General features: G+C 33.6%; 1 protein-coding gene across 2 annotated transcripts in view; it reads right to left on the minus strand.

The window, feature by feature from the left end:
* Nucleotides 1–24,845, minus strand: part of LOC145681284 (uncharacterized) — a 548,035-nt gene that overhangs the window by 105,605 nt on the left and 417,585 nt on the right. For both annotated transcript variants that reach the window (XM_081752913.1, XM_081752914.1), the window contains one exon: nucleotides 5,212–5,331. In XM_081752913.1, coding sequence (XP_081609039.1) covers nucleotides 5,212–5,331 — 120 coding nt within the window. The remainder of the gene's footprint in view (nucleotides 1–5,211; nucleotides 5,332–24,845) is intronic.

A 24,845-nucleotide genomic window follows, 5' to 3' on the forward strand; every position in this document is an offset into this window, starting at 1 on the left:
CTTAATATATATTATATCTAATCTGACAAATATTAATCAATAAATATTTAAAGTTAAATCAGGGTTCAAATTTTCGAAATATTTCATTTTAACTAACTCTATGCCCTATGGAACCCGGAGGTTCAATGTCACGTTCACAAACGCTCTCCATTGACTTCTATCCTTAGCCAACTGGATCCAGTTTCTACTTTGTATTCTTATTTCTCCGAGATTCATCCTAATATTATCCTCCCATCTGCGTCTAAGTTTTACTAATGGACGTTTTCCGATTGTATTTCCAGTTAAGACTTTGAAAGCGTTCCTACTTTCTTCCATCCTGGCTACATGACCTCTCCACCTGAGCCTCCTAGACTTGATGACCCTAACAATGTTTGGTAAACCGTATAAATTATGTAGTTCATCGTTATGAAGTTTCCGCCATTCCCCATTCCCGTTCTTCTTAGGTCCGAATATTCGTCTCAGGATCTTGTTCTCAAATACTTTCAGTCTACATTCTTCCCTCACAATAAGCGACCACGTTTCGCAACCATATAGTACAACAGGCATGATTATCGTTTTATATATTTTAAGTTTCAAATTCCTCGACAGAATTCGTGACGACAAAAGATTTTAAACTAAGTAATAACACGAATTCTCTGCTTTCAGTCGATATTTAATTTCTTTCTGGATATGGTTTTGGTCTGTTAGTATTGATCCTCGATATTTGATAGTATTCACTTTGTCGAAAGTTTATTTGATATTTTGACGCATTCATAATTTGCGGTATTACGATCCCGACGAACTTCCATGTATTTAGTTTTGTCTGCATTTACTTTTAAACCCATGTTCCTGCAAACTTTTAATAAGACCTCTGCATTTCTTTCTATTGTTCTCTTATCATTCCCTATTTTATTATTATTGTTAAGACAAATAAGTATTATATTTCACTCAGATAAACTTTTAGTTGGTTAAGTTTGAATATTATGTTTACTAAACGGCTACATGCAATTTCAGAAATAAACTGACTTCACAAAAGTTTGCATGGATGAAAAATTCTACAATCTACGCTTCTTCCTCCTCCTCCTCCTCCTCTTCTTCTTCTTTTTAAAAATTTTCCTCACTTTTAAAATTGTGTTAATAGTGCCAATACCATATTCCTTTGTCAAATTTTAATTATTCGCGCAGTATGGGTTAAAAATGAGTACAGTCCACAAGAAACCAAACAAAATGTTGTATTTTATTCTTGATTGGAAACTTAATGATGAACTTCCTTCTCCTCTATATTAATCTAGCTTTGAAATACCGTATTTACGCGATTCTAAGACGCACTTTTTTGTCGATTTTTTGCTTCCAAAATCAAGGTGTCTCTTAGGTTTGAGTTATGCAAATTTAGACCAGATTAGATGGAGTTTTGTCAAAAATTGTTAATCCTGTTTGTCATGATTCTTGAGTTATGCAAATTTAGACCAGATCAGATGGAGTTTTGCCAAAAATTGTTAATCCTGTTTGTCATGATTCTTGAATTATGCAAACTTAGACCAGATCAGATGGAGTTTTGCCACATATTGCTAATCCTGTTCGTCATGATTCTTGAGTTATGCAAATTTAGACCAGATTAGATGGAGTTTTACCAAAATTTGCTAATCCTGATCGTCATGATTCTGTAAAGAATGTGTATTTTGTGAGTACGAACAGAATGCAGAACTAAAATTGTGCATTTTACGCGAAATAAAAACCCTTTAAAATTAGGCCACAAACCAGTGGCAAATGAAAAATGTACCATCAGATGCATATGAATATACCGTAAATTCCAGCAGTAAATTCAATGTTTCTTTATTTTCCCATAACATTATTTGTTTTTCCACGTTTATTAATTTTTTTTTTTCATTCTTTAAAATCAATGCAGTGTAGTTTATTTTTTTTTTTTAATTTTCGTCAAGAGTACGTTTTACATTCGAGGATTTTCCCTCCAATTTTTCCTTCAAAAACTGGGAGTGCGTCTTACATTTGAGGGCGTATTACATTCGCGTAAATATGGTATTTTATTTTCCTCCTACATTATTCTAAAAGAGATCCCAACATGACTGACCACTTAAAGTCATCCAATAACAAGATAAAATGCACTAAATGTGTGAGAAATGAAGTAAATTGGAATCTGTTAAAGGCTTTTACTGAATCTAAATGAAATAGTGTACAATATTATAATCCTATAATGACGCATGACATTGCAATTACTTGAATTAATATATTCTTTTACATGTTGCATCAAATTCCAGTTTTCATTTGAAAAATGGCAAAATAATTCACTCAAGGGATTATAGTAACAATCAAAGGAAAAGTATTGGAACAAACCCACTAATTTTAAAAAAGATCGAAATTTGTTTCCACCAGAAGAAAGCGAAGCATTCTCAGATGTTGTCTATTACCAAATTTTTATTTGCTTGATTTTAGCAATGAAAAAAAGTAGAATATTTGCACGATTAAAAATCTTACGTTTTCCAGTGTGTAGCACAATAGTTTAGATATTTAGTGTATACGGAAACAGAAATGCCAGTAAGTTTTTATATTATCTCTGAAACAAATATTTACTAATTTAGCAGAAACGAACATTGTACAATAGCCTCTCCGTTTTCTTCTTTCGGGAAGTAATTATTATCTTTTTGAAAATGTAATTGGAATTTATTCAATATCTTCCTTTTTGTATAACTATAGTCGGTTAATTTATACTTTTGCCTTTTTCTGATGACATTTTAAGACTGTTGAATGACTGCGCCATATCTGTTTTCCAGCCCATTGATTTATATGGAGAAATATTCTTAATTTCTTTCTTGAAAGGAACAGGCGGTTTCAATCCTTTGATTTTACGGTTTTCTTTCGATCTATTTAAATGTCCTTACTTTATGAAAATTAATTTCTGTCATTTGTGATTTTAATATTTATAAATTAAACTTATTTTAAATCATAAAATAGACTCTTGATTATCTTATCTAAGTGACAGAACGGCAGGTCGAATAACAAAAGAACCGGATACGCCGAAGTTGTTTATTTCTCACTTTCTGTTGCACCCAACATAAAAGACACACTTTTTAATATATATATATATATATATATATATATATATATATATATATATATATACCACCCGCTCTTATTCGTATTTTTTGACTTCTAGTACAGGCCGGTAGTTCATAAATGTTTCTTACGTGCTGTACTGTACGTTTTAGTGCGTTATAAATGTTTGCTGTGTACTGTACTGTATATTTTAGTGTTTTATAAATATTTGTTATGTACTGTACTGTACGTTTTAGTGCTTTATAAACGTGTGTTATGTACTGTAGTGTAGGTTTCAGTGCTTTAAAAATGTTTGTTATGTGCTGTACTATACGCTTTAGTGCTTTATAAACGTTTGTTATGTACTGTAGTGTAGGTTTCAGTGTTTTATAAACGTTTGTTATGTACTGTACTATATGCTTTAGTGCTTTATAAACGTTTGCTATGTACTATAGTGTAGGTTTTAATGCTTTATAAATGTTTGTTATGTACTATACTACACGCTTTAGTGCTTTATAAATATTTGATATGTACTGTACTGTGGGTTTCAGTGCTTTATAAATGTTTATTATGTGCTGTACTGTACGTTTTTGTTCTTTATAAATGTTAATTATGTATTGTACTGTAGGTTTTAGTACTTTATAAATGTTTGCTATGCGCTGTGCTGTATGTTTAAAAAAAAATATGACAGAAAAATGAAGTTCAAGAATCAGGATATTGTATACATTTTAAGATAAATTTTATAATAATGTCTAATATAATTGCAAGAAACTTAGAATGATGTACACTGTACAGTATGAATATATACAATTTTAAAATAAATAAAACATTAATGTGAAACGTATACCTAATTACTAAAAAGAAAATCTTTTAGTGTTATTGATAAACGATTACACAATGTGAAAAGATGAGGTTAAGAAGAAAAAAGTCAAAATTTAGTTTTCGATTTTTCAGAAGGTTCTTAATAGATGATTGTCAAAGTCGCGTTTTCATGAAGGCATTAAAAGTCAACTAAGTCGTTTAAAATATTTTGTTTCTTGATCTGAAATTAAATGGTTACAATATACAAATATTAATGCTCAAATTTACATTATTTTACGGCCTTTGTTCTAATCTGAAATAATTACATGGAAACAGTGAAGTTTTTAATTAACAACTACATCATCATCATCATATTAAATCTACAAATTCCCTCTCATAGACGGAGATGTTCTTCTCTTACGATAAGGAATATTTTTTTTTAATCAACGAACAGTAGACTTAAAGAAGGGAGGAACTACTAAAAGCAGAATATTAAAATACGATTCACAATCAAACCAAGCCACTTGGTGTGACAGCCCTTTGTGCGCCTGAGCCGCTTCAACGCTATCGGTCAACGACCGGTAAACTACGTCCAGCCTAGCGACTAACACGCGTATCAGGATCTTTCTAGACCTAGTGACCGTCACGTCTTTTATTCACGTGACTCCCCAGTTTGCCTCACAACGTTGGGTGGACGCCGAAAATTGGGGAAGCACCGGAATTATACGGTGTTCCCTTTAAAATGCGATTCGCTTAAATCAAAAGAAAAAAAGAATATCCCCATATAAGTCAATGGACAAAAACAAAGATAGCGAGCGTGACTCAACAATTTTAAGTTTCAAACGAAAACTAAAATAAAACTTCGTACAGAAACATACTATTTCAAGTAAACCACATTGTTCTGACTGTCCCTGTGCATATTACGATAAATCTAATAGATTGCAATAAACTTATGATGTTGCTATACATCAAGATCTATTAATTCGCGCCTGTACGTTTCGTGTCTGTTCCTGAAGCTGAAGGGAGATGTGGTGCACAGCATCTGACATGCTACACCTAAAGAAAACCTACAGGTACTGTACAAGGGAGAAGACTACACCTACAATACGGATACAAGACACATCCAATTTTCTCCACTATGCAGGACCCAGCTTTACATAACAGGAAGATAGCCCCCATGCAAGGAAGGTCTGTTTATACCACTATCTCAAGCAACAATGAGTATCACCATCAAATTGAATAAATGCTTACATCATCATCATGAAACAGAATCCACTGTAAGAGAGAGAACCAGCTTGAGTTCGTTATCTTACCTGCGGGAATTATAAAAGTATAATAAATATACGTTTTAACACAATAAGAAGAAGAGAAGAGACTTACTTGACAAAATACGGTTTTCCGTCCTTATTTACAGCTTCTTCCCAACCATACGGAAAGCCTGTACTACCTGGAACCCAATTCTCTGCTGGAGGAAGCCACGTCGACGTTTGGGTTAAATGACTGAAACGATAAAAATAATGATTGTTAATACAGAGTTGATAAAAATTATAATTTGTCTTACACTCGCCACACAAAATAAAGAAAAAACCCTTACCACAGATCTTTATTATTTACTTATAAAACAACTACCATATTTATACACACCCTAGACGATATGCATAAGTTTTTGGTAAATACAGTATTTCGTTAAATTTTTGAATGCTTTCGTTCTCGACAACACGAATGGGGTTAACTGCCGCACATGGCGGCCCCGAAATACAAAATTTACGGAGAAATGAGTTGGAGGTATAAGAAATGATAGCTCCAACCAATACTTAATATTGTTTCTGACTGTACAATGGATGTTCCAACGTGTTTTCCAAGGTGGACTCGTGGACATCAGTTATCCGGAAATATTTCCAATTCAGTTTAAGATTGTGTAAGAAGTATATTTTCAACAACGAGTCAGGTGGGCCGGATGAAAGGGTTCAGTGGGCCGGCTGTTGCACTTTTCCTCTAGCCTGCCTAATATTGAGAACAAGACTGTCTACTGCATTCGAAAATTTGGCAGTATTTGGTGATGTTATGTGTAAAGGATGCCAAATCACTAGACAACAAACTACACCTGCGGGCTTTAATAATAAATGATCTATAATTAATAACCAAGCCATATATAATAAATCCTGTACGTAGTTGTTCTTAGTTATTTACAAAGATTATATTGTTATTGCAACAAAAGGCTGGGTTTTAATTCTTTTCATTGTTGTATCTGTATTATAACGCGTAATCAACACTGTTTTCATTCAATGAACTGATAGAAAGGGGATGAAACGTAAAATTATCTTCGATGAAAATGAACTGTACAACAAGTTCTTTGTTTTGAAATCTCGACATCATAAGCTGATGAGAAAGATAATAATGATTGTTACAAATTGTGGATTTTTTTAAAGAAAAAAAGTAAAGAAAGCAGATGCGCAAACTTCTTCAAAACAATGCGATGTATTTTCAGTACATCACTCCGTACTGCAAATGCCTAACAAGTAAAACTTTATGGTCACAAGATACAAAATTTGTGATAACCTAAATTTGTGTTCAGATGAATTGAAAATGACCTGTGAAGATTTCCACAAAACGGCTAAGAAAAACAGGACTTTTCTGGATGTAGCAAGGAACTCCAAAATATATGAATAATAAGATGGACATCCATTGTCACTAATGTTTTGTGTCAATTCAGATAGCGTACGTTTAGTAGCATTTGTTCAGTAGTAATTGTATTGTAATTGTATTTACTGTGTGCAAATATATAAGCAAATCGCACCTTGGTATAGAACACGTGAGAAAACATTAACATGATAAATACGTATTATGTTTACGAATAATTAATTGTTTACAATATATGAAAGTGTTACTTACATAAATGACATTAAGTAAAACAATGATAATTGCTATAGTTGTCCTAGAATTATTATTCATGTTTTCCATATAGAAATTCATGAACAGGATAAAAACGCATGATTTAATACGTTTTCCTTACTGCTACCTTGAACTAATTAACATCTTTAATCAGTTTAACCGGTTGATGTAAATGATTGAACAATTTAATAACATTTAATTTTCTAAATAATGATTTCCAGTGAGTTCTTTGATTATTTCATATGATAGTTCTCATAATTTTCTTTCGTGCTTTGAAGGCTGCGCGTGATCTTATAATATTACTCCATAACATAATTCCATATCTTATATAAGAACCCACATCTGCATAATATAATGTTATAATTGACACTCCATCGAATAAGCGAATTGCAAAGCAAATTGTGCTAAACTTTTAACACAGTTGTTTTATGTGATGATCAAATTTGAGATTCTGGTCTAGTATTATACCTAAAAGCTTAGTTGTTGTATCTCTATATTGTATTTTAGTTCCTCAACTTATATTTGTTTCGTTTATTCTTTTGTCATTCGGCGGTTGAAAAACTAAATACTTTGTTTTCGACTCATTTAGCACAATCTATTTTCTTCAAAACACTCTTGGATATGCTTAAATTTTGTTCTAATATATTCACATCTCGAGTTACTAGTAAGGATGTATCATCTGCAAAAAGTATCATATGAACAGTTTCCACGGAATTTGGAAGGTCATTTATATATAGCTTTTAAAAAAAGCAATGGCCCTAGAACACTCCCTTGTGGAACTCCTAATTTTATTTCCTTTATATCTGTTTACAGTCATTTATATTGCCTAGTTTATCAAATGAGAAATATGTACAGCTTGTTATCTTTCGCACAAATATGATTCAAAGGATTTGAGTGCAACTCCTCTAATATGATACTGAAATAATTTTCTGGGGTCTCTGGTTCGATCCCCGGCCAAGTAAGTTTGGGGTACTACGTTGCCTCCCTCATTCTCATTCCACCAATTATTCCATCGTCATTCACTTGCCTTAATAATAGTCTTCCTTAGCCTAAAGGAAATAATCGTAGGACGTTAAGCTGAAAGATTTCATTTCAAACAACTTTCGTAGAAGTATATTATGATCAACACTTTCAAACGCTCTACTGAAGTCACAGAATAAACCTAATGTGTAACTTATTTTCAAAGGAGGTATAAAGTACGAGACAAGAATAAACGACTAAAAAGTCATTAGTTTTAATGGAATTTTTGGTCGTTTATTCTTGTCCCGTACTTTATATGTTTTGAACATAGTCTCGTAGTGCAGTAGATGTATTTTTATTCTTCAGAAAACTATGTTGTGTAGGGTTTATTATTTTAAATTTTTTATAGAAATTTATTAACCGCTTCAACATTGCTATTTCCAATATTTTGGAAACAGATGATAAAAAGTGATATTGACCTGTAACTAGGGATTGGTAGTTAGTAATGGTTATAAATATTTTTTAAAAAATACGGTGGTATTAACTATTAAAATAAATAAATAAACTTTTAATTTTTCCCAACTAGACAAACGCCAGTGTTCTCCGAGCTTGCCTTCATTTCAATCTGGCAATCTTAGTTACATGTGACGAGAAGAGCTTATAGCGCGATAAAGGCTATTTGTATACGAAAGTGGCAAAACATATGTATATTTGTACAGCCAAGCAAATTGCGCAATACATTATGCGTACAGCATCAAGAGTATTTTTTTTTTTTTTGCTTGTTTTTATCATTCCAACAACCGTCTTATCATCATTGCCTTGTAGATCCAGTGATAAACAATGAAACACAGGATGTAATTATTTATGTGTTGTTGTGCCTTCTTAATAACTTCACAATTTTCGAATATTAAACTTTTCTTTTTTTTCGAAAACGTAGTAAAAATTACGGTATATAATAACGAGTACAAATAATAAAAAAAAAAAGTACATTATCGGTAGTACGTAGACCTTGCGTTCAAACTGAAGCAAACCCTTCCTTTCAACCCAATTTTATTTACACTTTCTTGTTAATGTTTCTTCCAACAAGAACATTTTAAAACAAAATTTAACCGACTTCACTGCACCTACTGAGATGTTTCATGGAACTATAAGAATATCTTGAAATTTATATGGGACCAAGCGGAACCAACATAATACACTAATACAATGGTTCCCAATCGATCTGTGTCCGTTATCGTCTGTTATGCATTCCCACAGGGTGAGTCGCGAAATTTTAGAACTTAAAAATTATGAATATTTTAATAATTAGTAACTGAGTGTATTAAAACACATCAAAAACTAACCTGGATAATGTTGCTTTTTTAAAAGATTTCTTGCGGATATAACAGGTGGGTTTTAAAGTTAGTGCACACATATAACTACTATAATATGAAGAGTTTGTATATGCAGTAGGACGTCGATAATCCGAACGTCAAAAATCCGTACGCGGTCCCTAGGAGCTTTTCTAAATTTTGTCTTAGCGCTAGCGATAAACAAACAAGGATTGTCCGTCGGCGTTGTCTGATGTCAGTGTTTTTACAAACCTCATTCATATGTAATTGTTTGTCATACATATTTTATTGTTATTTTTCCTTAGGCCTATACAATTTAACTTTTAAGTGTGAGTTACAAGAACAGTGTAATTTAATGTGCGAGCAGGCTCTTCGGAAACATTAAATGTAAGTAGCCTTACGTACGGTATTGTAATTACTGTATGTAGGGTATAACCACTGTACCGATAAAAGAGCATACCATACAGTATATGTAAACCTAAATACCATTTTCTTGGTCATTTTCGAAAATGCGAACAATTTTAAAATCCGAACTACCTGTGGTCCCGATTAGTTCGGATTTTTACTTCCTACTGTATTTTCACACCACTGTTTGTTAAAACATTAACATGTGAATATTAGCATAGAGATATTCTTAAGCCTTAGCCCTGAAGATGAGTACCCGTAGGAGGTACTGGAAATATTGGCTAGTAATATATAAGAGGGAACATTCTTCAGGTTAATTTTTGATATACAAGTATATTTAACAATGAGTTAAAATCAGTTTTGAGATAGACTGTACCAATCTACGTCTCCACGACAGCAACAACGCTTTGCTACGTAGAGTCATTACTTTATAGAAACACCAATAATTTATTTTATTATTAACAAAAAATCAAGTTCGTGTGTAGTGATGTCGCGTGTGTTCAGTGAAGTGTGTGGCCAGGCAAAAAAAAAAAAAAGGTTGGAATCACTGTACAGTTGCACATCGATATCTCGAACCTTGACAACTCGAATTTTTTCACACTCCTTGAAAACTGTCCATAATACTCAATGTTAAAATAACCTCTGTAACTCGAATGTTTAAACATTACAACCTCGATTCGTTAAATGTTAAGGGTTTTATATTTATGTATTTAAAAAAAAACTCGGTAACTCGAATTTTTTGTATCTGTGAACCTCTACAAGTCGAAGTTTACCTTTTATAAGTTGAATTTCTCTTTATATGACCGCGATAATTCAAAGCTATAAGTCTATGCTTGTCCATAATTGTCATTGTTGCTAGGTTATATAGTCACTTTTCATGAAGAACGCGGAACCTCGGTATCTCAAATTTTTATTGTGGCTACCTTGATACTCGAAAAACTCGGTAACTTAAATTTTTATATATTCCCTTCAGCTTTGAGTTATCGATGTCCCACTGTACCAATATAACGAAAATTGACGCAGGATACAGAGATAGGTTAAACAGTCATTAATTACTAGTAACTGCAAATTCAAAAGATACAGTTTAAGAAACATGAAATTTTTACCCTGTTCCAAAGGACCGATCCGGTTGCAATGATGTGAACAGACTTTTGGGGGGAGATGGCTGAAATTCAGCTAAAATGTGGAAGAGACTATAGAGATTCTATAGTCCAAAAGCCAATTCTTCTAAAATGGATGGAACATGGCCGAAACATTAACATGAATGCCAATGGAAAACCTACGAAAAAACTGAAGTCGTCCACATATCTTAAAAACTGTAATAAGGAGATGGCTAATTTAAAGCTTATTGCAAAGACATAATGAAGAGCTTAAAAACGATGGATAGCACATAAGGTAAATATGAATAGAACATGGTCAAAAGTCAAGTTGTTTGGGCAAAATCAATACTAATGATAAAGTATATGCATCTTCTGCGAATTATCTAGAGCGCCCCACGCGGAGATTACGCGCTTGAAATATCTCATATCTGGATTTGGAATCTCCCGACTCGATTAAGCACGCTATATGACTTTTGACCTCATCACGTGACACAATCTGGTCCTTATGGCAAATCGGATAGGCCCTTTCCGATGCACAAATAAATAAATAAATAAATACACTTTTGGACTGTATTTCATTGATTACTCACATTACGGCTTTGTTTCCGCTGAATTCTTCAGAAGAGTGGCTTGATTCATTCTCTGGAGAACATGTTGAAATCTGAACCATAATTATAACTACATCCGTTCTCCCAAATAAGATAACCAAAAAATAACTATCACTTTGCACAGTACACTTTTAGTCTGTATTAGTTGATTATATTGGTCACAACAGCTCCGATTCATTCTAATTTCTTGAAAATAAGCAACGTTTAAACCACACAGTACACACTTATTTAGTTACTTTTTATATCTTCAAATTTAAGCTGAAGTTTTGTGGATTTGTTTCTTTTCTTTTTACGCATCTGAAGCAATTTTCAGAAGTACAAGATGCGAAAAATAATTTCGTTTTCACAGATTACGAACACTGAACATCGTTTTCACAACTCCACGCTAAAGCACAAACGTATGGACTGGAAATACTATAATGTTAAATAAAGAGGACAAATCTGTACACACAAGAGAACATCTTTATGTTTCTTAGTTACAATTTGTGGTTATTACTATTCATTACAAACCGTTTATTATCATTATTACAGCATGTTTAAGTTACCTAATGACACAATTTTATTTGCGGTAATTTAACCTAAATATTTCGTTCAGGTTTTAAACCAACAAGGACGGACATTAATGTGAATTTCCAAGTTGAAGAACCTCATTAATAAAAATGCAAGATTCATTTATGCTATTCAAATGTCAGTTTCCGCATTTAGTTATCACCGCATACGTTTATGGAAACCACAGTATTCATAAACATACACTGTCGTTTCTTAGTTTTAATGTATGCGCATTTATTTGTAAACATAAAACGTATTTTTGCATACATATGATATTACAAACGATATATCAAAAAGGGACTTCCTTTCAATAATAATAATTATAATAAAAGAAGAAAGTATTTTGTTTTTGTTAAAAGGAGTATGTTTTTATAATATTATTTAATTATTATTGTAGTTATAAATTTTCTTAAAAATTTACTCATATTTATTGGTTCATAAAGCGTTAAATAGTTTTAAATAACAATTCAAATAACCTATCTACTGGAACTCTCAATAAATCAATTATGACAAACAAAAATCCATATAATTAAACGTCACTGTAAGAGGAGGAAAATAAGGAAAACCAATAATTAAAACAAGTGAATTACGTTTCAAATTTTGAAACTACCATAGACTTCCAAACTATAAAGAATCATATGTTTAAACCGGAAGTGGCAGATTTCCCATTTCCGGTTTCAACAGAGGCGTTAGAGCAGAAGCTGCAATCCGTTCTTTTTAATGCATACAAATCTAAAGAATATATTGCATCCCCAGGAGTTCCTCGGGGTTCAAACTTAGGTCCATTGTTATTTCTCTTGCTTATTAATCACCTACCTGACTGCATTCCTGACCACGAAAAGTTACTATATTCGGATGATCTAAAAATATATACTGAAATCAATTCTCTGAACGATAACATAAAACTGCAGCAAAGTCTACATCATATTAGTAACTGGTGTTTTTCTAATCAACTTGAGAGTCAATGCAAGCAAGTATAAAGTGTTATTGTTCACTCGGAGCAAATCACCTCGTCACTTTGATTATGTAATTAATAAATATATAGTAAATAGGCATGATTCAGTTAAGGATCTTGATGTTAACGTTTGATGCTAAGTTAAAGTTTGATAGTCACATTGGAAATTTAACAAGTGAAGCATTCAAGCTATTAGGATTCATAATTAGAATTGAAGAACTGTTCAATATTACAGAAGTAGTATAACGTAAATGTTCGTTCAAAGTTAGAGTATGCTTGTACTATTTCGAACCCGTCTCAATTAAAAAATCATCAGAGGGAAAATTTTTGAAATTTCTAACTTACAAAGAAACTCACATTTATCCTACTTACAACAACTATAAAACCATCCTTAAGAACTTTCATCTTCCAACACTAGAACAAAAACGTCATATGTTTATTATTCATTCAGAAAGTAACTCAAAATATTTTGGACTGTTCTGACTTCGTTTCTTCATTGAATTTTCATGTTCCTTCATTAAAAACACGTAAAAGCACTGGCCTCTACTACTATAAAAAAAAATCAAACACTAATATATTGATGAAATCACCAAACTGGAGAACAACAGCTTTGTATTAATAAAATATGTGTGTGTAAATAATAATGAATTGATATATATGATATGTTGCCTAGGAAATTTAGAAATGCCGTTATCAAGAGTTACGAATATGTAATTATGTAATTAAGTAATTTTTAACACTGCAATTGAGTTATATCCTGCTGTGTTGATGATAAATAAATAAATAAATTGGACGCTGTCCAATAAATAAATAAATAAATAAATAATATAAATAAATAAATAAATTTAATTCACTTGTATTAAATTTAAAAATAAATAGTTTTCGCAACCTCATCCGTTTTTACCTTATACGCATTGAATATTAAAACCGGGCCCTCTCTGCTAGTCTAGTGGTTAGCGCATGTGCCTTTGCTACACGTTGTCTTGGGTTCGATTCCCGGGTGGGAGACCACAAAGATTTATTTTCACAATCATCCACTTTTATTGATCACCCATCTCCTTTAGTTTAAAGGGCATAACTGTGGGACGTTAAACTGAAAAAGTTCAATATTTGAACCGAAAAAAGGGTTTACTACTTCCGGTTTAATATAGGAGAAAGGGCGGAAATGGAACTTAGTATTGGGACACTGAACCCTTGTCAAAAAAAAAAAAAAAAAAAATCACTATCTTTTATGTTTTTGCTGTCAATAGAACCGTCTTATTAGGTTCTAATATTTACGCACACTATAGTTTGAGTATCAAACAAGAAATAAAATTTACATAAATTATCTATTCAGTTAAGTTATTTAGTTATTATGCACAAAATTAACACATTACGAGAAAAATATTCTACGCCTATCTTTACGACAAAAAAGCAAACAGTAAAAATCACGTAGGTAAAATCATATTAAGTCCTACACACAGAGGCAAAAAGCAAGAATTCGTCTGGCCCTGTGTTCGATTCCTGGTGGGATACAAAGACATAAGACGCAGATGACCTAGATTCGATTTTTGATGGGTGTATATGTAGTTCGAATCTAACATTAAACTGTAGTTTGAATCTTATATATTGAACTCTAAATATAATTTCTATTTTTAGTTGTTACTAGCAGAATACCCGTTCTTCGCACGGGGATAATGCGTTTCATTTTGAACATACATAAAGAGCTAAAGTTCGATTTAAACGGCATCAGAAGCGTCACTCTTCGTCTTAGCCATCCCGAAAACTATGTAATCGACACTAATGTCGGTCATTTTCGATCATTTTTAATATATCCCCCTCCCCCTCTCCTAACTTACACCTGTAAAAATTGTTTATGGTGAGTGCTGCATTATATACTTTAGCCGCAACGTTCTCTTATAATGTTAGGCTTACAAGTTAGGCCTAACGACATAAATTTTGCTGTACATGTAACTTCCCACTAAAACCAATCATTACCAAATTGTAAATATGAATGTATGGGTTAAGTTTAGAGTTACCCCTCCGCTTTTTATAAAAATCAGGAAAATTTACAGGAGAAATAAGGTAAGAAATGATAATTGGGAGTTTTTATTTGATGTTTAGCAATGTAAGTTCGGCAGGAGAGTTATGTTTAATACGAGAAAAGATATGTGGAAGTTAGTACTATTTGCCGGATGCGGAAGCATTGCGGAAGGTTTCAGCAGCATGGTAGTTGTAAAATATGGCGAACAGGTGGAACGGATGCGCAAAAATAATGAAGAAAACCTTTTAAATTTTTGTGAAACACACGGGGTACTGAAATTAAGTGAAATGTAACAATGTTTAATACTTTAAGCACTGTTTTTTGTATGTTGCGAAGTCCAAGGGCAACTTCAGACTGGAGGGGCGACTCTAAACTTAAGCCGAATGTATACTTTGTTACAATCTATAATTCAATTAAAAGCTGATAAAACAAAAAAATATTTATAAAACATAGAACCATGAACAAATACTTAGTACATCTCGGCTAAAACTATATAATCTGAATTTAAACAATCCACATAATACACTATTATTTTTTTCTTCTTTTAAACATCTTTACACTTTTGTTATGTGCAGGTATATCCTGACCAGCGAACGAGTGCGGGCGGCCGATTTTGGAACTAAAATACAAACAACAGTGTTTCTAACCGGATTACTTGTAATTAATCTATCACAGTTGTTTTTGCCCTGTTCATAATAAACCACTTCACGCATATGTTCAAGTTAAGACAAACACAATTTCAAAAGTTATGTAAGTTATTTTCTGAACATTTTAAGGGACTGCAAAAAAAAAAAGTACATATACCCTCCATATTAATTTGGCAATAACTTACGAATAAATTAACCTCAGTGTTGTACAAAGAAACACTGAGAACTTCGTAGCATTAGAGTGTAAGGAATTCCTACTTCATCCGTTAACAAAACCTTGAAGTTCATTTTTGTCAATCAAAGTTATACTTTCGCAACTGCGCTTTCATTGTTTAAAGCAAGTTCTATTGTGTAGTTTTGAGATAAGGCGTCTTCGAAATTGCTACCAATTTGGACCATGTGATCGATCGATTGACAGTACCTTCAGTAACAAATTTGCATTGAGATCATTTTCGGATGTGCTGCAAAAGACTGGTGACAGAGAAACTGATAATCTAACCGCCTCCGAAGGAGATTTGGATCCGCCCCTAATTAAGATGGTAGATAAAGATAACTTTCTCTGATATCTAACCTGTCATTTAGCCTGGTTTGGAAAATCCAGTATTTCTACCATATTTTGAAAAACATTTAAAAGAAATAAACCCAATGTTACATTGGGGGCGGTAGGGGAGCGATTAAAATTTAAAGTGGGGAGCCTGACAATTGATTTCTTATAGCTCCAGTGAAATTCAGAAAAAAAAATGAATTTCATATTAAAAAAGAAATACAAAATACATTTTCATGGTAACTCTTACATTCATTATGTTATTATAAAGTTAATGGTACTTTTGAAATTGATTAGAGTAAATAGATATGTATTTAAGTAACAAAACCACTTGCGTAAGTTTATCAAAATATCAAGTTAGAAGAACCTAGTTTGTCTTCCACTGCCATCTCATTGCTCAAAGATACCGGCGATGAAACAATTGGCCGGAAATTATGCGGCCGCTTCTTACATCAAATCATGAAGAAGAAGATGAGTGCCAATGTTAGGTACGTAAGTGCATATTTTTTTTTTTTTTTTTTTTTTTTTTAAGGATCTCCTTTTGGAACTATACGTAGCACATTTTAGTACTTACACTTGAAATAAAAACACAGCTGTTTAAAGACGATTGATTGCCTTTGTCTTTGAATTTCATATGTGTACACGGGATTTGTTAAACAAGACCGTACATCTGATATGTTTGAACTATATGCAACTTATGCCCACGGGCTAAACTCAGTCTTCTGAAGTCAATCGACAAATGATTATGTATTACACAAAGACAACACTAGGCTCCGAAGTTTCAAAATTATATTGTGTATGAAAACAGATAGTAGAATTAATTCTTTGTCACAAGAGACCTAGGGTCTGAAAGAAATTCAGAGGGAGTTCAAAGGGAATTTCTATACTCATAAATAAAAGTTGTGAATTTATTGTGTATTGAACCAATGATATTTATGCTTACATTACCCATACGCTGATGTTTTATCGATACTTTTATTTCACATTTACCAAAAGGCTGGATTACGATAATAATCCTAAAAGAAAGATGCATTGTAATCAGGTTTTACAAGGCAATCCCGAAAGACAAGCTATCCAATCCCGTAGCCCTTTAAAAAATTAAGAAAATTTCTTCTTCACTTCCTTTTCCCCCAAAGGGTTCACATTCATCGAAAAACTGAAATGAAATTTCTTTAGTTTAACGTCCCATGATTATGTTCTTTATGCTATAGGAGACAGATGATTAATGAAAGTGAAAGATTGTAAAATTAATTGTTGGGGTCTCACAGAACCACGTACAACAAAGACACATGCGCTAGCCAATAGACCAACGAAGAGAACTTCCACAGTTCTCGAGTGGAAACGTATCGGAATTCTTTCTTGGCTACAACTCAAGAAAATAATTTAGTTGTCAATCGATAGACCTACATTAAAACAAATACAAGCATCGCGAGCCTTAACTTGATTTAAACTTACAGTTACAAGATATTGCGCAAGTATCTAAGCTACCAACCCATAATTAATCTTTTAGTCATTAACATCTTATTACTGAGTTTTACAGGTCTCTACTGTTTTATAATGAAATCAAATAAAACGTAATCAATTTTTAAATGTAATCTGCTTAATACACGGTAGAGATTCATTTGTTTGCTATCTTGTTTTTAAATTGTTAATTTCCATGCATATGCCATTATCCACAATACATCTGCATTACTGCAGGAATAACCATTACTGCATTCAATAACAACTATATAATTTATGGAGTTCTTTATTAAGCAAAACAGATTAGGCTACTTATAACATGTAAACTGCAACTTTTGAAAATCGTTGGATACACTGCAGAGTGACGCTCTCCGTTCCCCTGTCCCACCGCGCTTACCTAGAAACTGATGTAAACACAACACTAGCGCCCTCCACGAAAAACCGCACTAATATCCTGGTCAGGTAATACTTGTTACAGCACAAAGATGTTGGGAAATAAGTGCTGCAATAAGTACACACATATCAAAATGAAAATGTTTTAAAGAAGATAAAAATGTGACTGTATTATGTGGATTGTTTAGATTCAGATTATATAGTTTTTGCTTAGATGTATTGAGTGTTTGTTCATGGTTATATATTTTATAAATGTTTTTGTTTAGATACGCTTTTAATTGGAATTCTATATTATATTAAAGTAAACATTCATATTTACATTTTGGCAATGATTGGTTTAGTGGAATGTTATATATATGGGAAAATTTATATGTTGTTAGGCCTAACTAAAGCCTGTGACAAACATCTTGGCATTTCAGCTAAACGAATAAGACGCAAGCTCTGACGCGATGTTGCCGTGTGCTAAGGGGTGTTACCTTGGCTAAGCTGACGAACTACAGCGCGATCAGGTGGCAGAGGATAGACGTGGATGTGTACAAAATAAACGTGGCAATACCGCAGGCCTCTCATTTGCTGGCAGCATTTAAAGGGAACTTGGAGCGCCGCCTTCAAATGCCAAGATGTTTGTCACGCCGTTTAGTAAGCCTAACGTTATAAGTGAACGACATGACTAAAGTATATAATGCAACCTCTACAAAAACAATTATCATAGTTGTAACGCTAACTTGTACCGCAAACTGAAATGATAAAAAAACATCCCAGGCGCAAACCTCATATATGTTGAAAATTTGATCGAGATCGGTCGGGTGGTTCAACAGGTATGAAGACAGAAACATAGTCACTTGCAATTTTATATGTTAGATTGTTGACAATGTAACTATGCATTAGTCCGAGTGGAAAATAAGGCACATACCTTAACTCAGTCTTTAATAAATTGCAACTGAAATTCAAATATATGTAGCTTTGACGCTGAACAAAATAAATAAATTAATTAAAAACATTTTAAGAGGGCTGAAATTAGAAGCCATTTATATTTTACACTATGTAGTTTGTTTCAAGTTATTCGAAGTTAGAGAATGCATCTCTGCCTTTATTTTCTGCTTCTCTCTCTCTCTCTCTCTCTCTCTCTCTCTCTCTCTCTTTCAATTTTGTTTCTTTCGTTTCTCGGTCTGATCATGTTGGTAGGGGAAGAGGAACGCAGAAATTTAATTTCGAAGCAAAGTGAGCAAAACCAATATCGCTTATTAATTAATGAGAAAACAACGTAAAAAAAAAATCTTCCAGTGCTCCCAGATAGAATATTTAAAATAATATCTTACATGCAGTAATACAAAATTTCTAGGAGCAATAAAATTTACAGCTAGGTCGTTAGCTTATTTGGAGTTCAATAGTCTCTTTCAAACTTCAAAAATACATGAACCTGTATCCAAGCCCGTATCCAAGGGGGGTCTAGAGGGCCGCCCCCTTAATTTTTGCTGCCCCTCCTAGAATTTTTACGGTAGGCTTGCAAATGAACTATAATCGGGTTCCCCCTAACTTCAGCCGGACGCCCCCCCCCTACATTTTTGGGCTAACTACCGGCCTGACTGTATCTACACTTTGACATGAAAATCGAACACGAACCATTTAACCAAGACGGTAGTATGACAAATGAAGTAAAAACAATAAACATTCTAATCTGGCTTCAAAAGCCATTAGTCAAGTACTGCACAAACGACTATCCTGTATTAATCTATGATACAAGACATACCCAGGAATTTATTTCTTGGGGGTTCAAAGGGTTTCGGCGAGGGGATGGAGGGAAATTCAATATGAGGATAAATTGCATTAAAATTTATGAAATTGCCCTTATAATTAAATTTACACAATAGTTGGGATTTCGGGGGGTCCGGACCCCGAGGACCCATTCTTTGAGTAAGCTCCTGCACGGTACCATATTTTCTCTGTAGCCACCTATTTACTTATCTGAACTTTTTTTCACCTCTTGATAGTTAGTATTCCCGTTTGAAGAAGTTCTGTCGTGTTCAGATATTAATCATACTCACATGAATTTGTATACCTAGAAAATCATATGTAGAATACAAACAGACACGTAACAATATTTTCACTTTTGTTAACGAGTTAGTTGGCAACACTTTTTCTCCTAAGAAGAAGTTTGATCAGCAGTTTCTCAAGAAACCTCCCGTTCTGTAGTCCTTACTACAATCTCATTGAATGTTTCATTAAAAGTCACAGTACAAAACTCTTCCACCTTCAAATATACTATTGACTGGTCCTTAATCTAAGGCTCTTTGTCCATAATACTCTGATAATACTCTGTATTAAGGGTTTTCAACCCGTTCAATGACAATCGCAAGTCACTAAGCTATACTGCGGTATTTAGAACTACCTTTAATCTGTTTTTCAGGTTAATTGTTCAAAGAAGGTGTGGGTCTTGTGTTGAGACCTCTGCCTATGTGATAGTCACACTAATATACTTTAAACATATCATATATTCACAACACACATATTTTAAATCTAGTATTTGTATGACTCAATCCTCCTAGAACTTTTAACCCCCAACATTATGAAATTCTTCATTGTGCACATTTTTATCTAGTTTAACGTTCCATGTTCCAAGACTAAGGGAGACGGTGATAGTGAGATGGATGCTAGTGTTGCTATGAAGAAATTGTGAGGAAACGGGAGATCCCCGAGAAAACCTACGCACACGGTGTTCCTTCATTACAAAAACCCATTTGGCGTGAGTGAGATCAAACCAGAACCTCACGCACCAAAGGTGAGTGCTCTACCGTTGAGTTATCGCAGTCACATGCACCCTTCTCAGTTTACGCGTTGGTTTGTCTAACTTTTCTCCGAGGATTTACTTTTAAGACTACCTTCGAAGGCCTCGAACCTGCGTTTATTCCTACAATAGTTAGCAATACACTATAGAAAATACATCATCATTATCATAGGCGTTCTACCATTATTGGTAAGTCACTTGCCCTAACTGAGAAATGCTTCACAGTTTTCCAGTAAACCTCTTCGTCTTCACGTACGATTCTTTCTATTTTTTGATATCGTCCATTAATTGTAATCTCCTTCGCCCCCTCCCTCTCTTTCCTGCCACTATATCATCTAGCACGTTCTTCATAATACAGTTCCTTCTAAGCCAATGTTCCAACCAGTTTGTTTTCCTCTTCTTAATATCTAAAATTGTTCTTTTCTCCCTCAATAATTTCTAAGACCTTCTCATTCGTTATCCGCTCGACCCAGCTATTTCTCTCCATTCTTCCCCACACCCACATTTCGAAAGCTTCCAGTCGTTTTTCATCACTTTTGTGTAATGACCACGTTTCTGACTCCTACAGTACAATACTCTACACGAAGCATTTTATGAGTCTTTTTCTCAACTCTTTATTCAAGGTCCCACAAAATAGTATTTTCTTCCTCCTAAAGGCTTCTTTCGTCATTTCTATTAGGGATCGCCACAAAGATCCGGTTCCGGCGGAACCGGTTCCGCGAGAAACCAGTTCTCGGAGATCCAGTTTTCAGAACCGGTTCCGGAACCGGTTCTAGACCTGGATCCGAAAACCCGGTTCCAGAACTGGATCTTGGGAACCGGTTCCAGAACTGGATCCGAAGAACCGGTTCCAGACTTGGATCCAAAAAACCGGTTCCAGACCTGAATCCCAAAAACCTGTTCCGGAACCGGATCTTCTAGAACCGGATCCATTCAGACCCGAAAACCGATTCCACCAGGAACCGGTTCTGGCCATCCCTAATTTTTATCCTTGCTTTTATTTCACATTCGCACTTCATAACTTACTGCAAATGGAGAATTGTGCTTATATACATTTTCAGTTAATTCTTCAATAGAAGTCCCGATAATAAAAGGATCTGTAAGAAGATCCAGTCATTTCCTGCTATTAATTAATCTACTTGGTTGATTCATTTGAAGTTTAGCATCCATTTTCCATTGCAGCAACGAGGCTACCGTAAGACAGGGTTACTTTGCACAATTTATGAAAAGTTTCACAGTCCTCTGTCGGTAAAACCATTAACTGTAAAGAGAAAGTTTTAACTGCCACCATAAGATAGAACATCTAACTGTATTTTGGCTATAATGTTGGGGGTTAACAAAAGTTTTAATTACCCGGAGGGTTTGTTGTTGTAGAGGTATGGAAAGCAGTCACTGTTAAAGGCTACCAAAATTTGAAAGGGATCACGTACGAGAATTTCCGTCAAAGTTAAGTCAGTTTCATAGAATATTACTATGTATAATGGGACTTCGAAGCAATAGTTGAAATTGAAGTTTGAAATGTTTTCAAGTCATAAAAAAAGATAAAACTGGGAGAAGGCGGTTTCAGCCTTTAATCGGGGTTACTTTGCACCGGTTTAAAGTAACCCCTTAAATAGGAAATTACTACTGCAGGTACCTCCTGCTTTCTAATTTTAGATAAATTAATTATTTAGATAGATGCCGGAATGGAATTCTTGTTGGAACATGCATTATGAAGAGTGGCGGATCCAGAAAAATAGTATGAGAGAGGTTTCATTCAGAAAAAGCTTAGTTTTTTTTTTAAATAATCACTAGATTTTGGGGGGGGGGGGATTGAAGCTTATACGCATAGGAATGACTAACATTAGATTTTTAAAAAAGAGAAATCATGCAATTTGAGTGGGCTTCAGCCTGAAAGTCCCAAATCCCGTAAATAGTCCACTGATTATGTTTCAGATATTCTTGGACATAAAGAGCAACCAAGGCAAATCAGTTCACGGTGATTTTTTTTTTTCCTGTTCCTGAGTTGACATTTTTGTGGGACACATGCTAAACTATTAGAATGTAGTTCCTGTGCAAGTACCGGATAATATATAATTTTCTTTACAAATATTGGTAATTCATACTAAGTATCGATACCGGTACCCTCATTGTAATATCAATATTTGTAGACTGCATGCAGTTTTGTGAAGAAAGTAATAGTATAAATACTGAAGGGAAAACATTGCACAGAAACGTTATGTTCGTATGTTGAACATACTTTTTTGTATGTTATGCAAAGTATCCCCACCTATGGGGTTACTTTGCACCAAATTTTATATTTCAATAACTATAGTCATATTGAATGCTTACTAATGCACTTGCGTGAATGTTTTCCTTATATATCTAGCTATTATATGTTTAAAATACAGTGTTCTAAATCATTTCGTTTGTAAGTTACATGCGATTTTCTTTTTTAAAAAAATCTTTTAGTCTGGTGTAAAGTAACCCCGTCATACAGTACATGAGATGTGGAACTGCCGCTTAACAAGGGATTCGAATTACATGATCTCCCATCAGGAATCGAATTCGGGTCTTCTGTGTTAAAGCGTGTATGCCAACCAGACAGCCACATGGGAGCTCAACCTAACTTTAATTCTTCGCGATCGTGAACCTCCTTGTATTTAAATGTATATACTATAATGTTGAAAATCTTCAATGTGAGATTTTTCTTGTTTTGTTTTAATTAATCAGAATTGTAGAAAACTTCTCCTAAATATTGATAACAATGCTTGCATTGAATTTGTAACTCCGTCCTAACGTGAATGGCGAAAGGAGAAAGTGTATTCAAGCGAAAAATATGCTGAAATGTAAGTGACTGTGTTAACCCCTCGTAATGAATTCACCGTAGCAAAGGAAACAGCGCAAAGCAATCTATTTGAAATTCCCTCTGTCGCCAGACCTCCCCCTCACTTTTTTCGTTTTCCTTTCAGATTTCAAAAGAAAAAGGGGGAAACGACTTATGAACATTTCATAAAAAATTAACGTTAAAAGTATCATTTCGAAAGCGAAATTTCGTGGCGTTTTAAGTTTTTGAAGAGTTTCTCCCTCCCCCTTTCCTTTCGTTTCCAGCGAGACGGCAGGATTAAAAGCTTAGCTCAGCTCCTCTCATGCGCCGCTCGTTCAAGATCTTTTTTTTTTTTCTAAAACCCAACAAACTCTAAGTGTAAATCTTCCTTTCCACAGTTGGTTAAATATATTTTCCTTTCTTTACACAAAACTAAAGATGCTTTTTCACTTTTTGGATCAAAAGATTCAACATATTTCAGGCAAAAATTTTCTTGTACGCCTTATATCTGGATAACTACATATAAGGTAGCCAAACCCAGACTATCAGTTAACTCAGTATATCGAGAAAAAAATTGTAGGTGGGATACTTAAAAAGATAGGTTACATGAGTAATTCCTGTAGTCTTTGGACTTAACGTACAGTAGACGTATATCTGAAAACGCATGTTTTATAATACTTTCTATATAAGTGCTACATCTGTACGTACTTTCCGTACGAAACAATATAGGCGGTCAGGATCTCACATACAAATAGACGTATATAACATATAGCTGACGAGGGTAACATAAGTATATGCATGTGATATACGGAAAACTGTTAATGTCAGATATCCTGCAACGGCATGATGTAACAACTAAGGGCAGTGCATATGTAGCATACGGATAACGTATGCTCCATACTGATTTCTGTGGTAAGCAAGAGGATTCCGTATATTTGTACAATATACCGCTGTCCGGAGAACGGATTTTTCTCAGTGTATGATGTGCTTATTCCGTAAAAAATACGAAAACTCGATTTAGGGTCCGTTCAAAAATTTTGTAGCCCCTGATTCACAAACTAATTATTGGCCAAGATCGCAATCTTTTGATTCATTTTTTTATCATTCCTAAAATTATTGGACAAGATGGCAATCTTTTGATACATTTTTTTATCATTTCTAAAATTCTTGGCTAAGATTATAATCTTTTGATTCATTTTTTATCATTTCTAAAATTCTTGGCTAAGATTATAATCTTTTGATTCATTTTTTGATCATTCCTAAAATTATTGGCCAAGATCGCAATCTTTTGATTCATTTTTTGATCATTCCTAAAATTATTGGCCAAGATTGCAATCTTTTGATTCATTTTTTTGATCATTCCTAAAATTGTTGGCCAAGATCACAATTTTTTGATTCATTTTTATTGATCATTTCTAAAATTCTTGGCTAAGATTATAATCTTTTGATTCATATTTTTATCATTTCTAAAATTCTTTGCTAAGATTATAATCTTTTGATTGATTTTTTTATCATTTCTAAAGTTCTTGGCTAAGATTATAATCTTTTGATTCAT

Source organism: Thermobia domestica, chromosome 3 (genome assembly GCF_964235325.1).
Source record: "Thermobia domestica chromosome 3, izTheDome1.hap1.1, whole genome shotgun sequence".
NCBI classification, from domain to species: Eukaryota; Metazoa; Arthropoda; class Insecta; order Zygentoma; family Lepismatidae; genus Thermobia; species Thermobia domestica.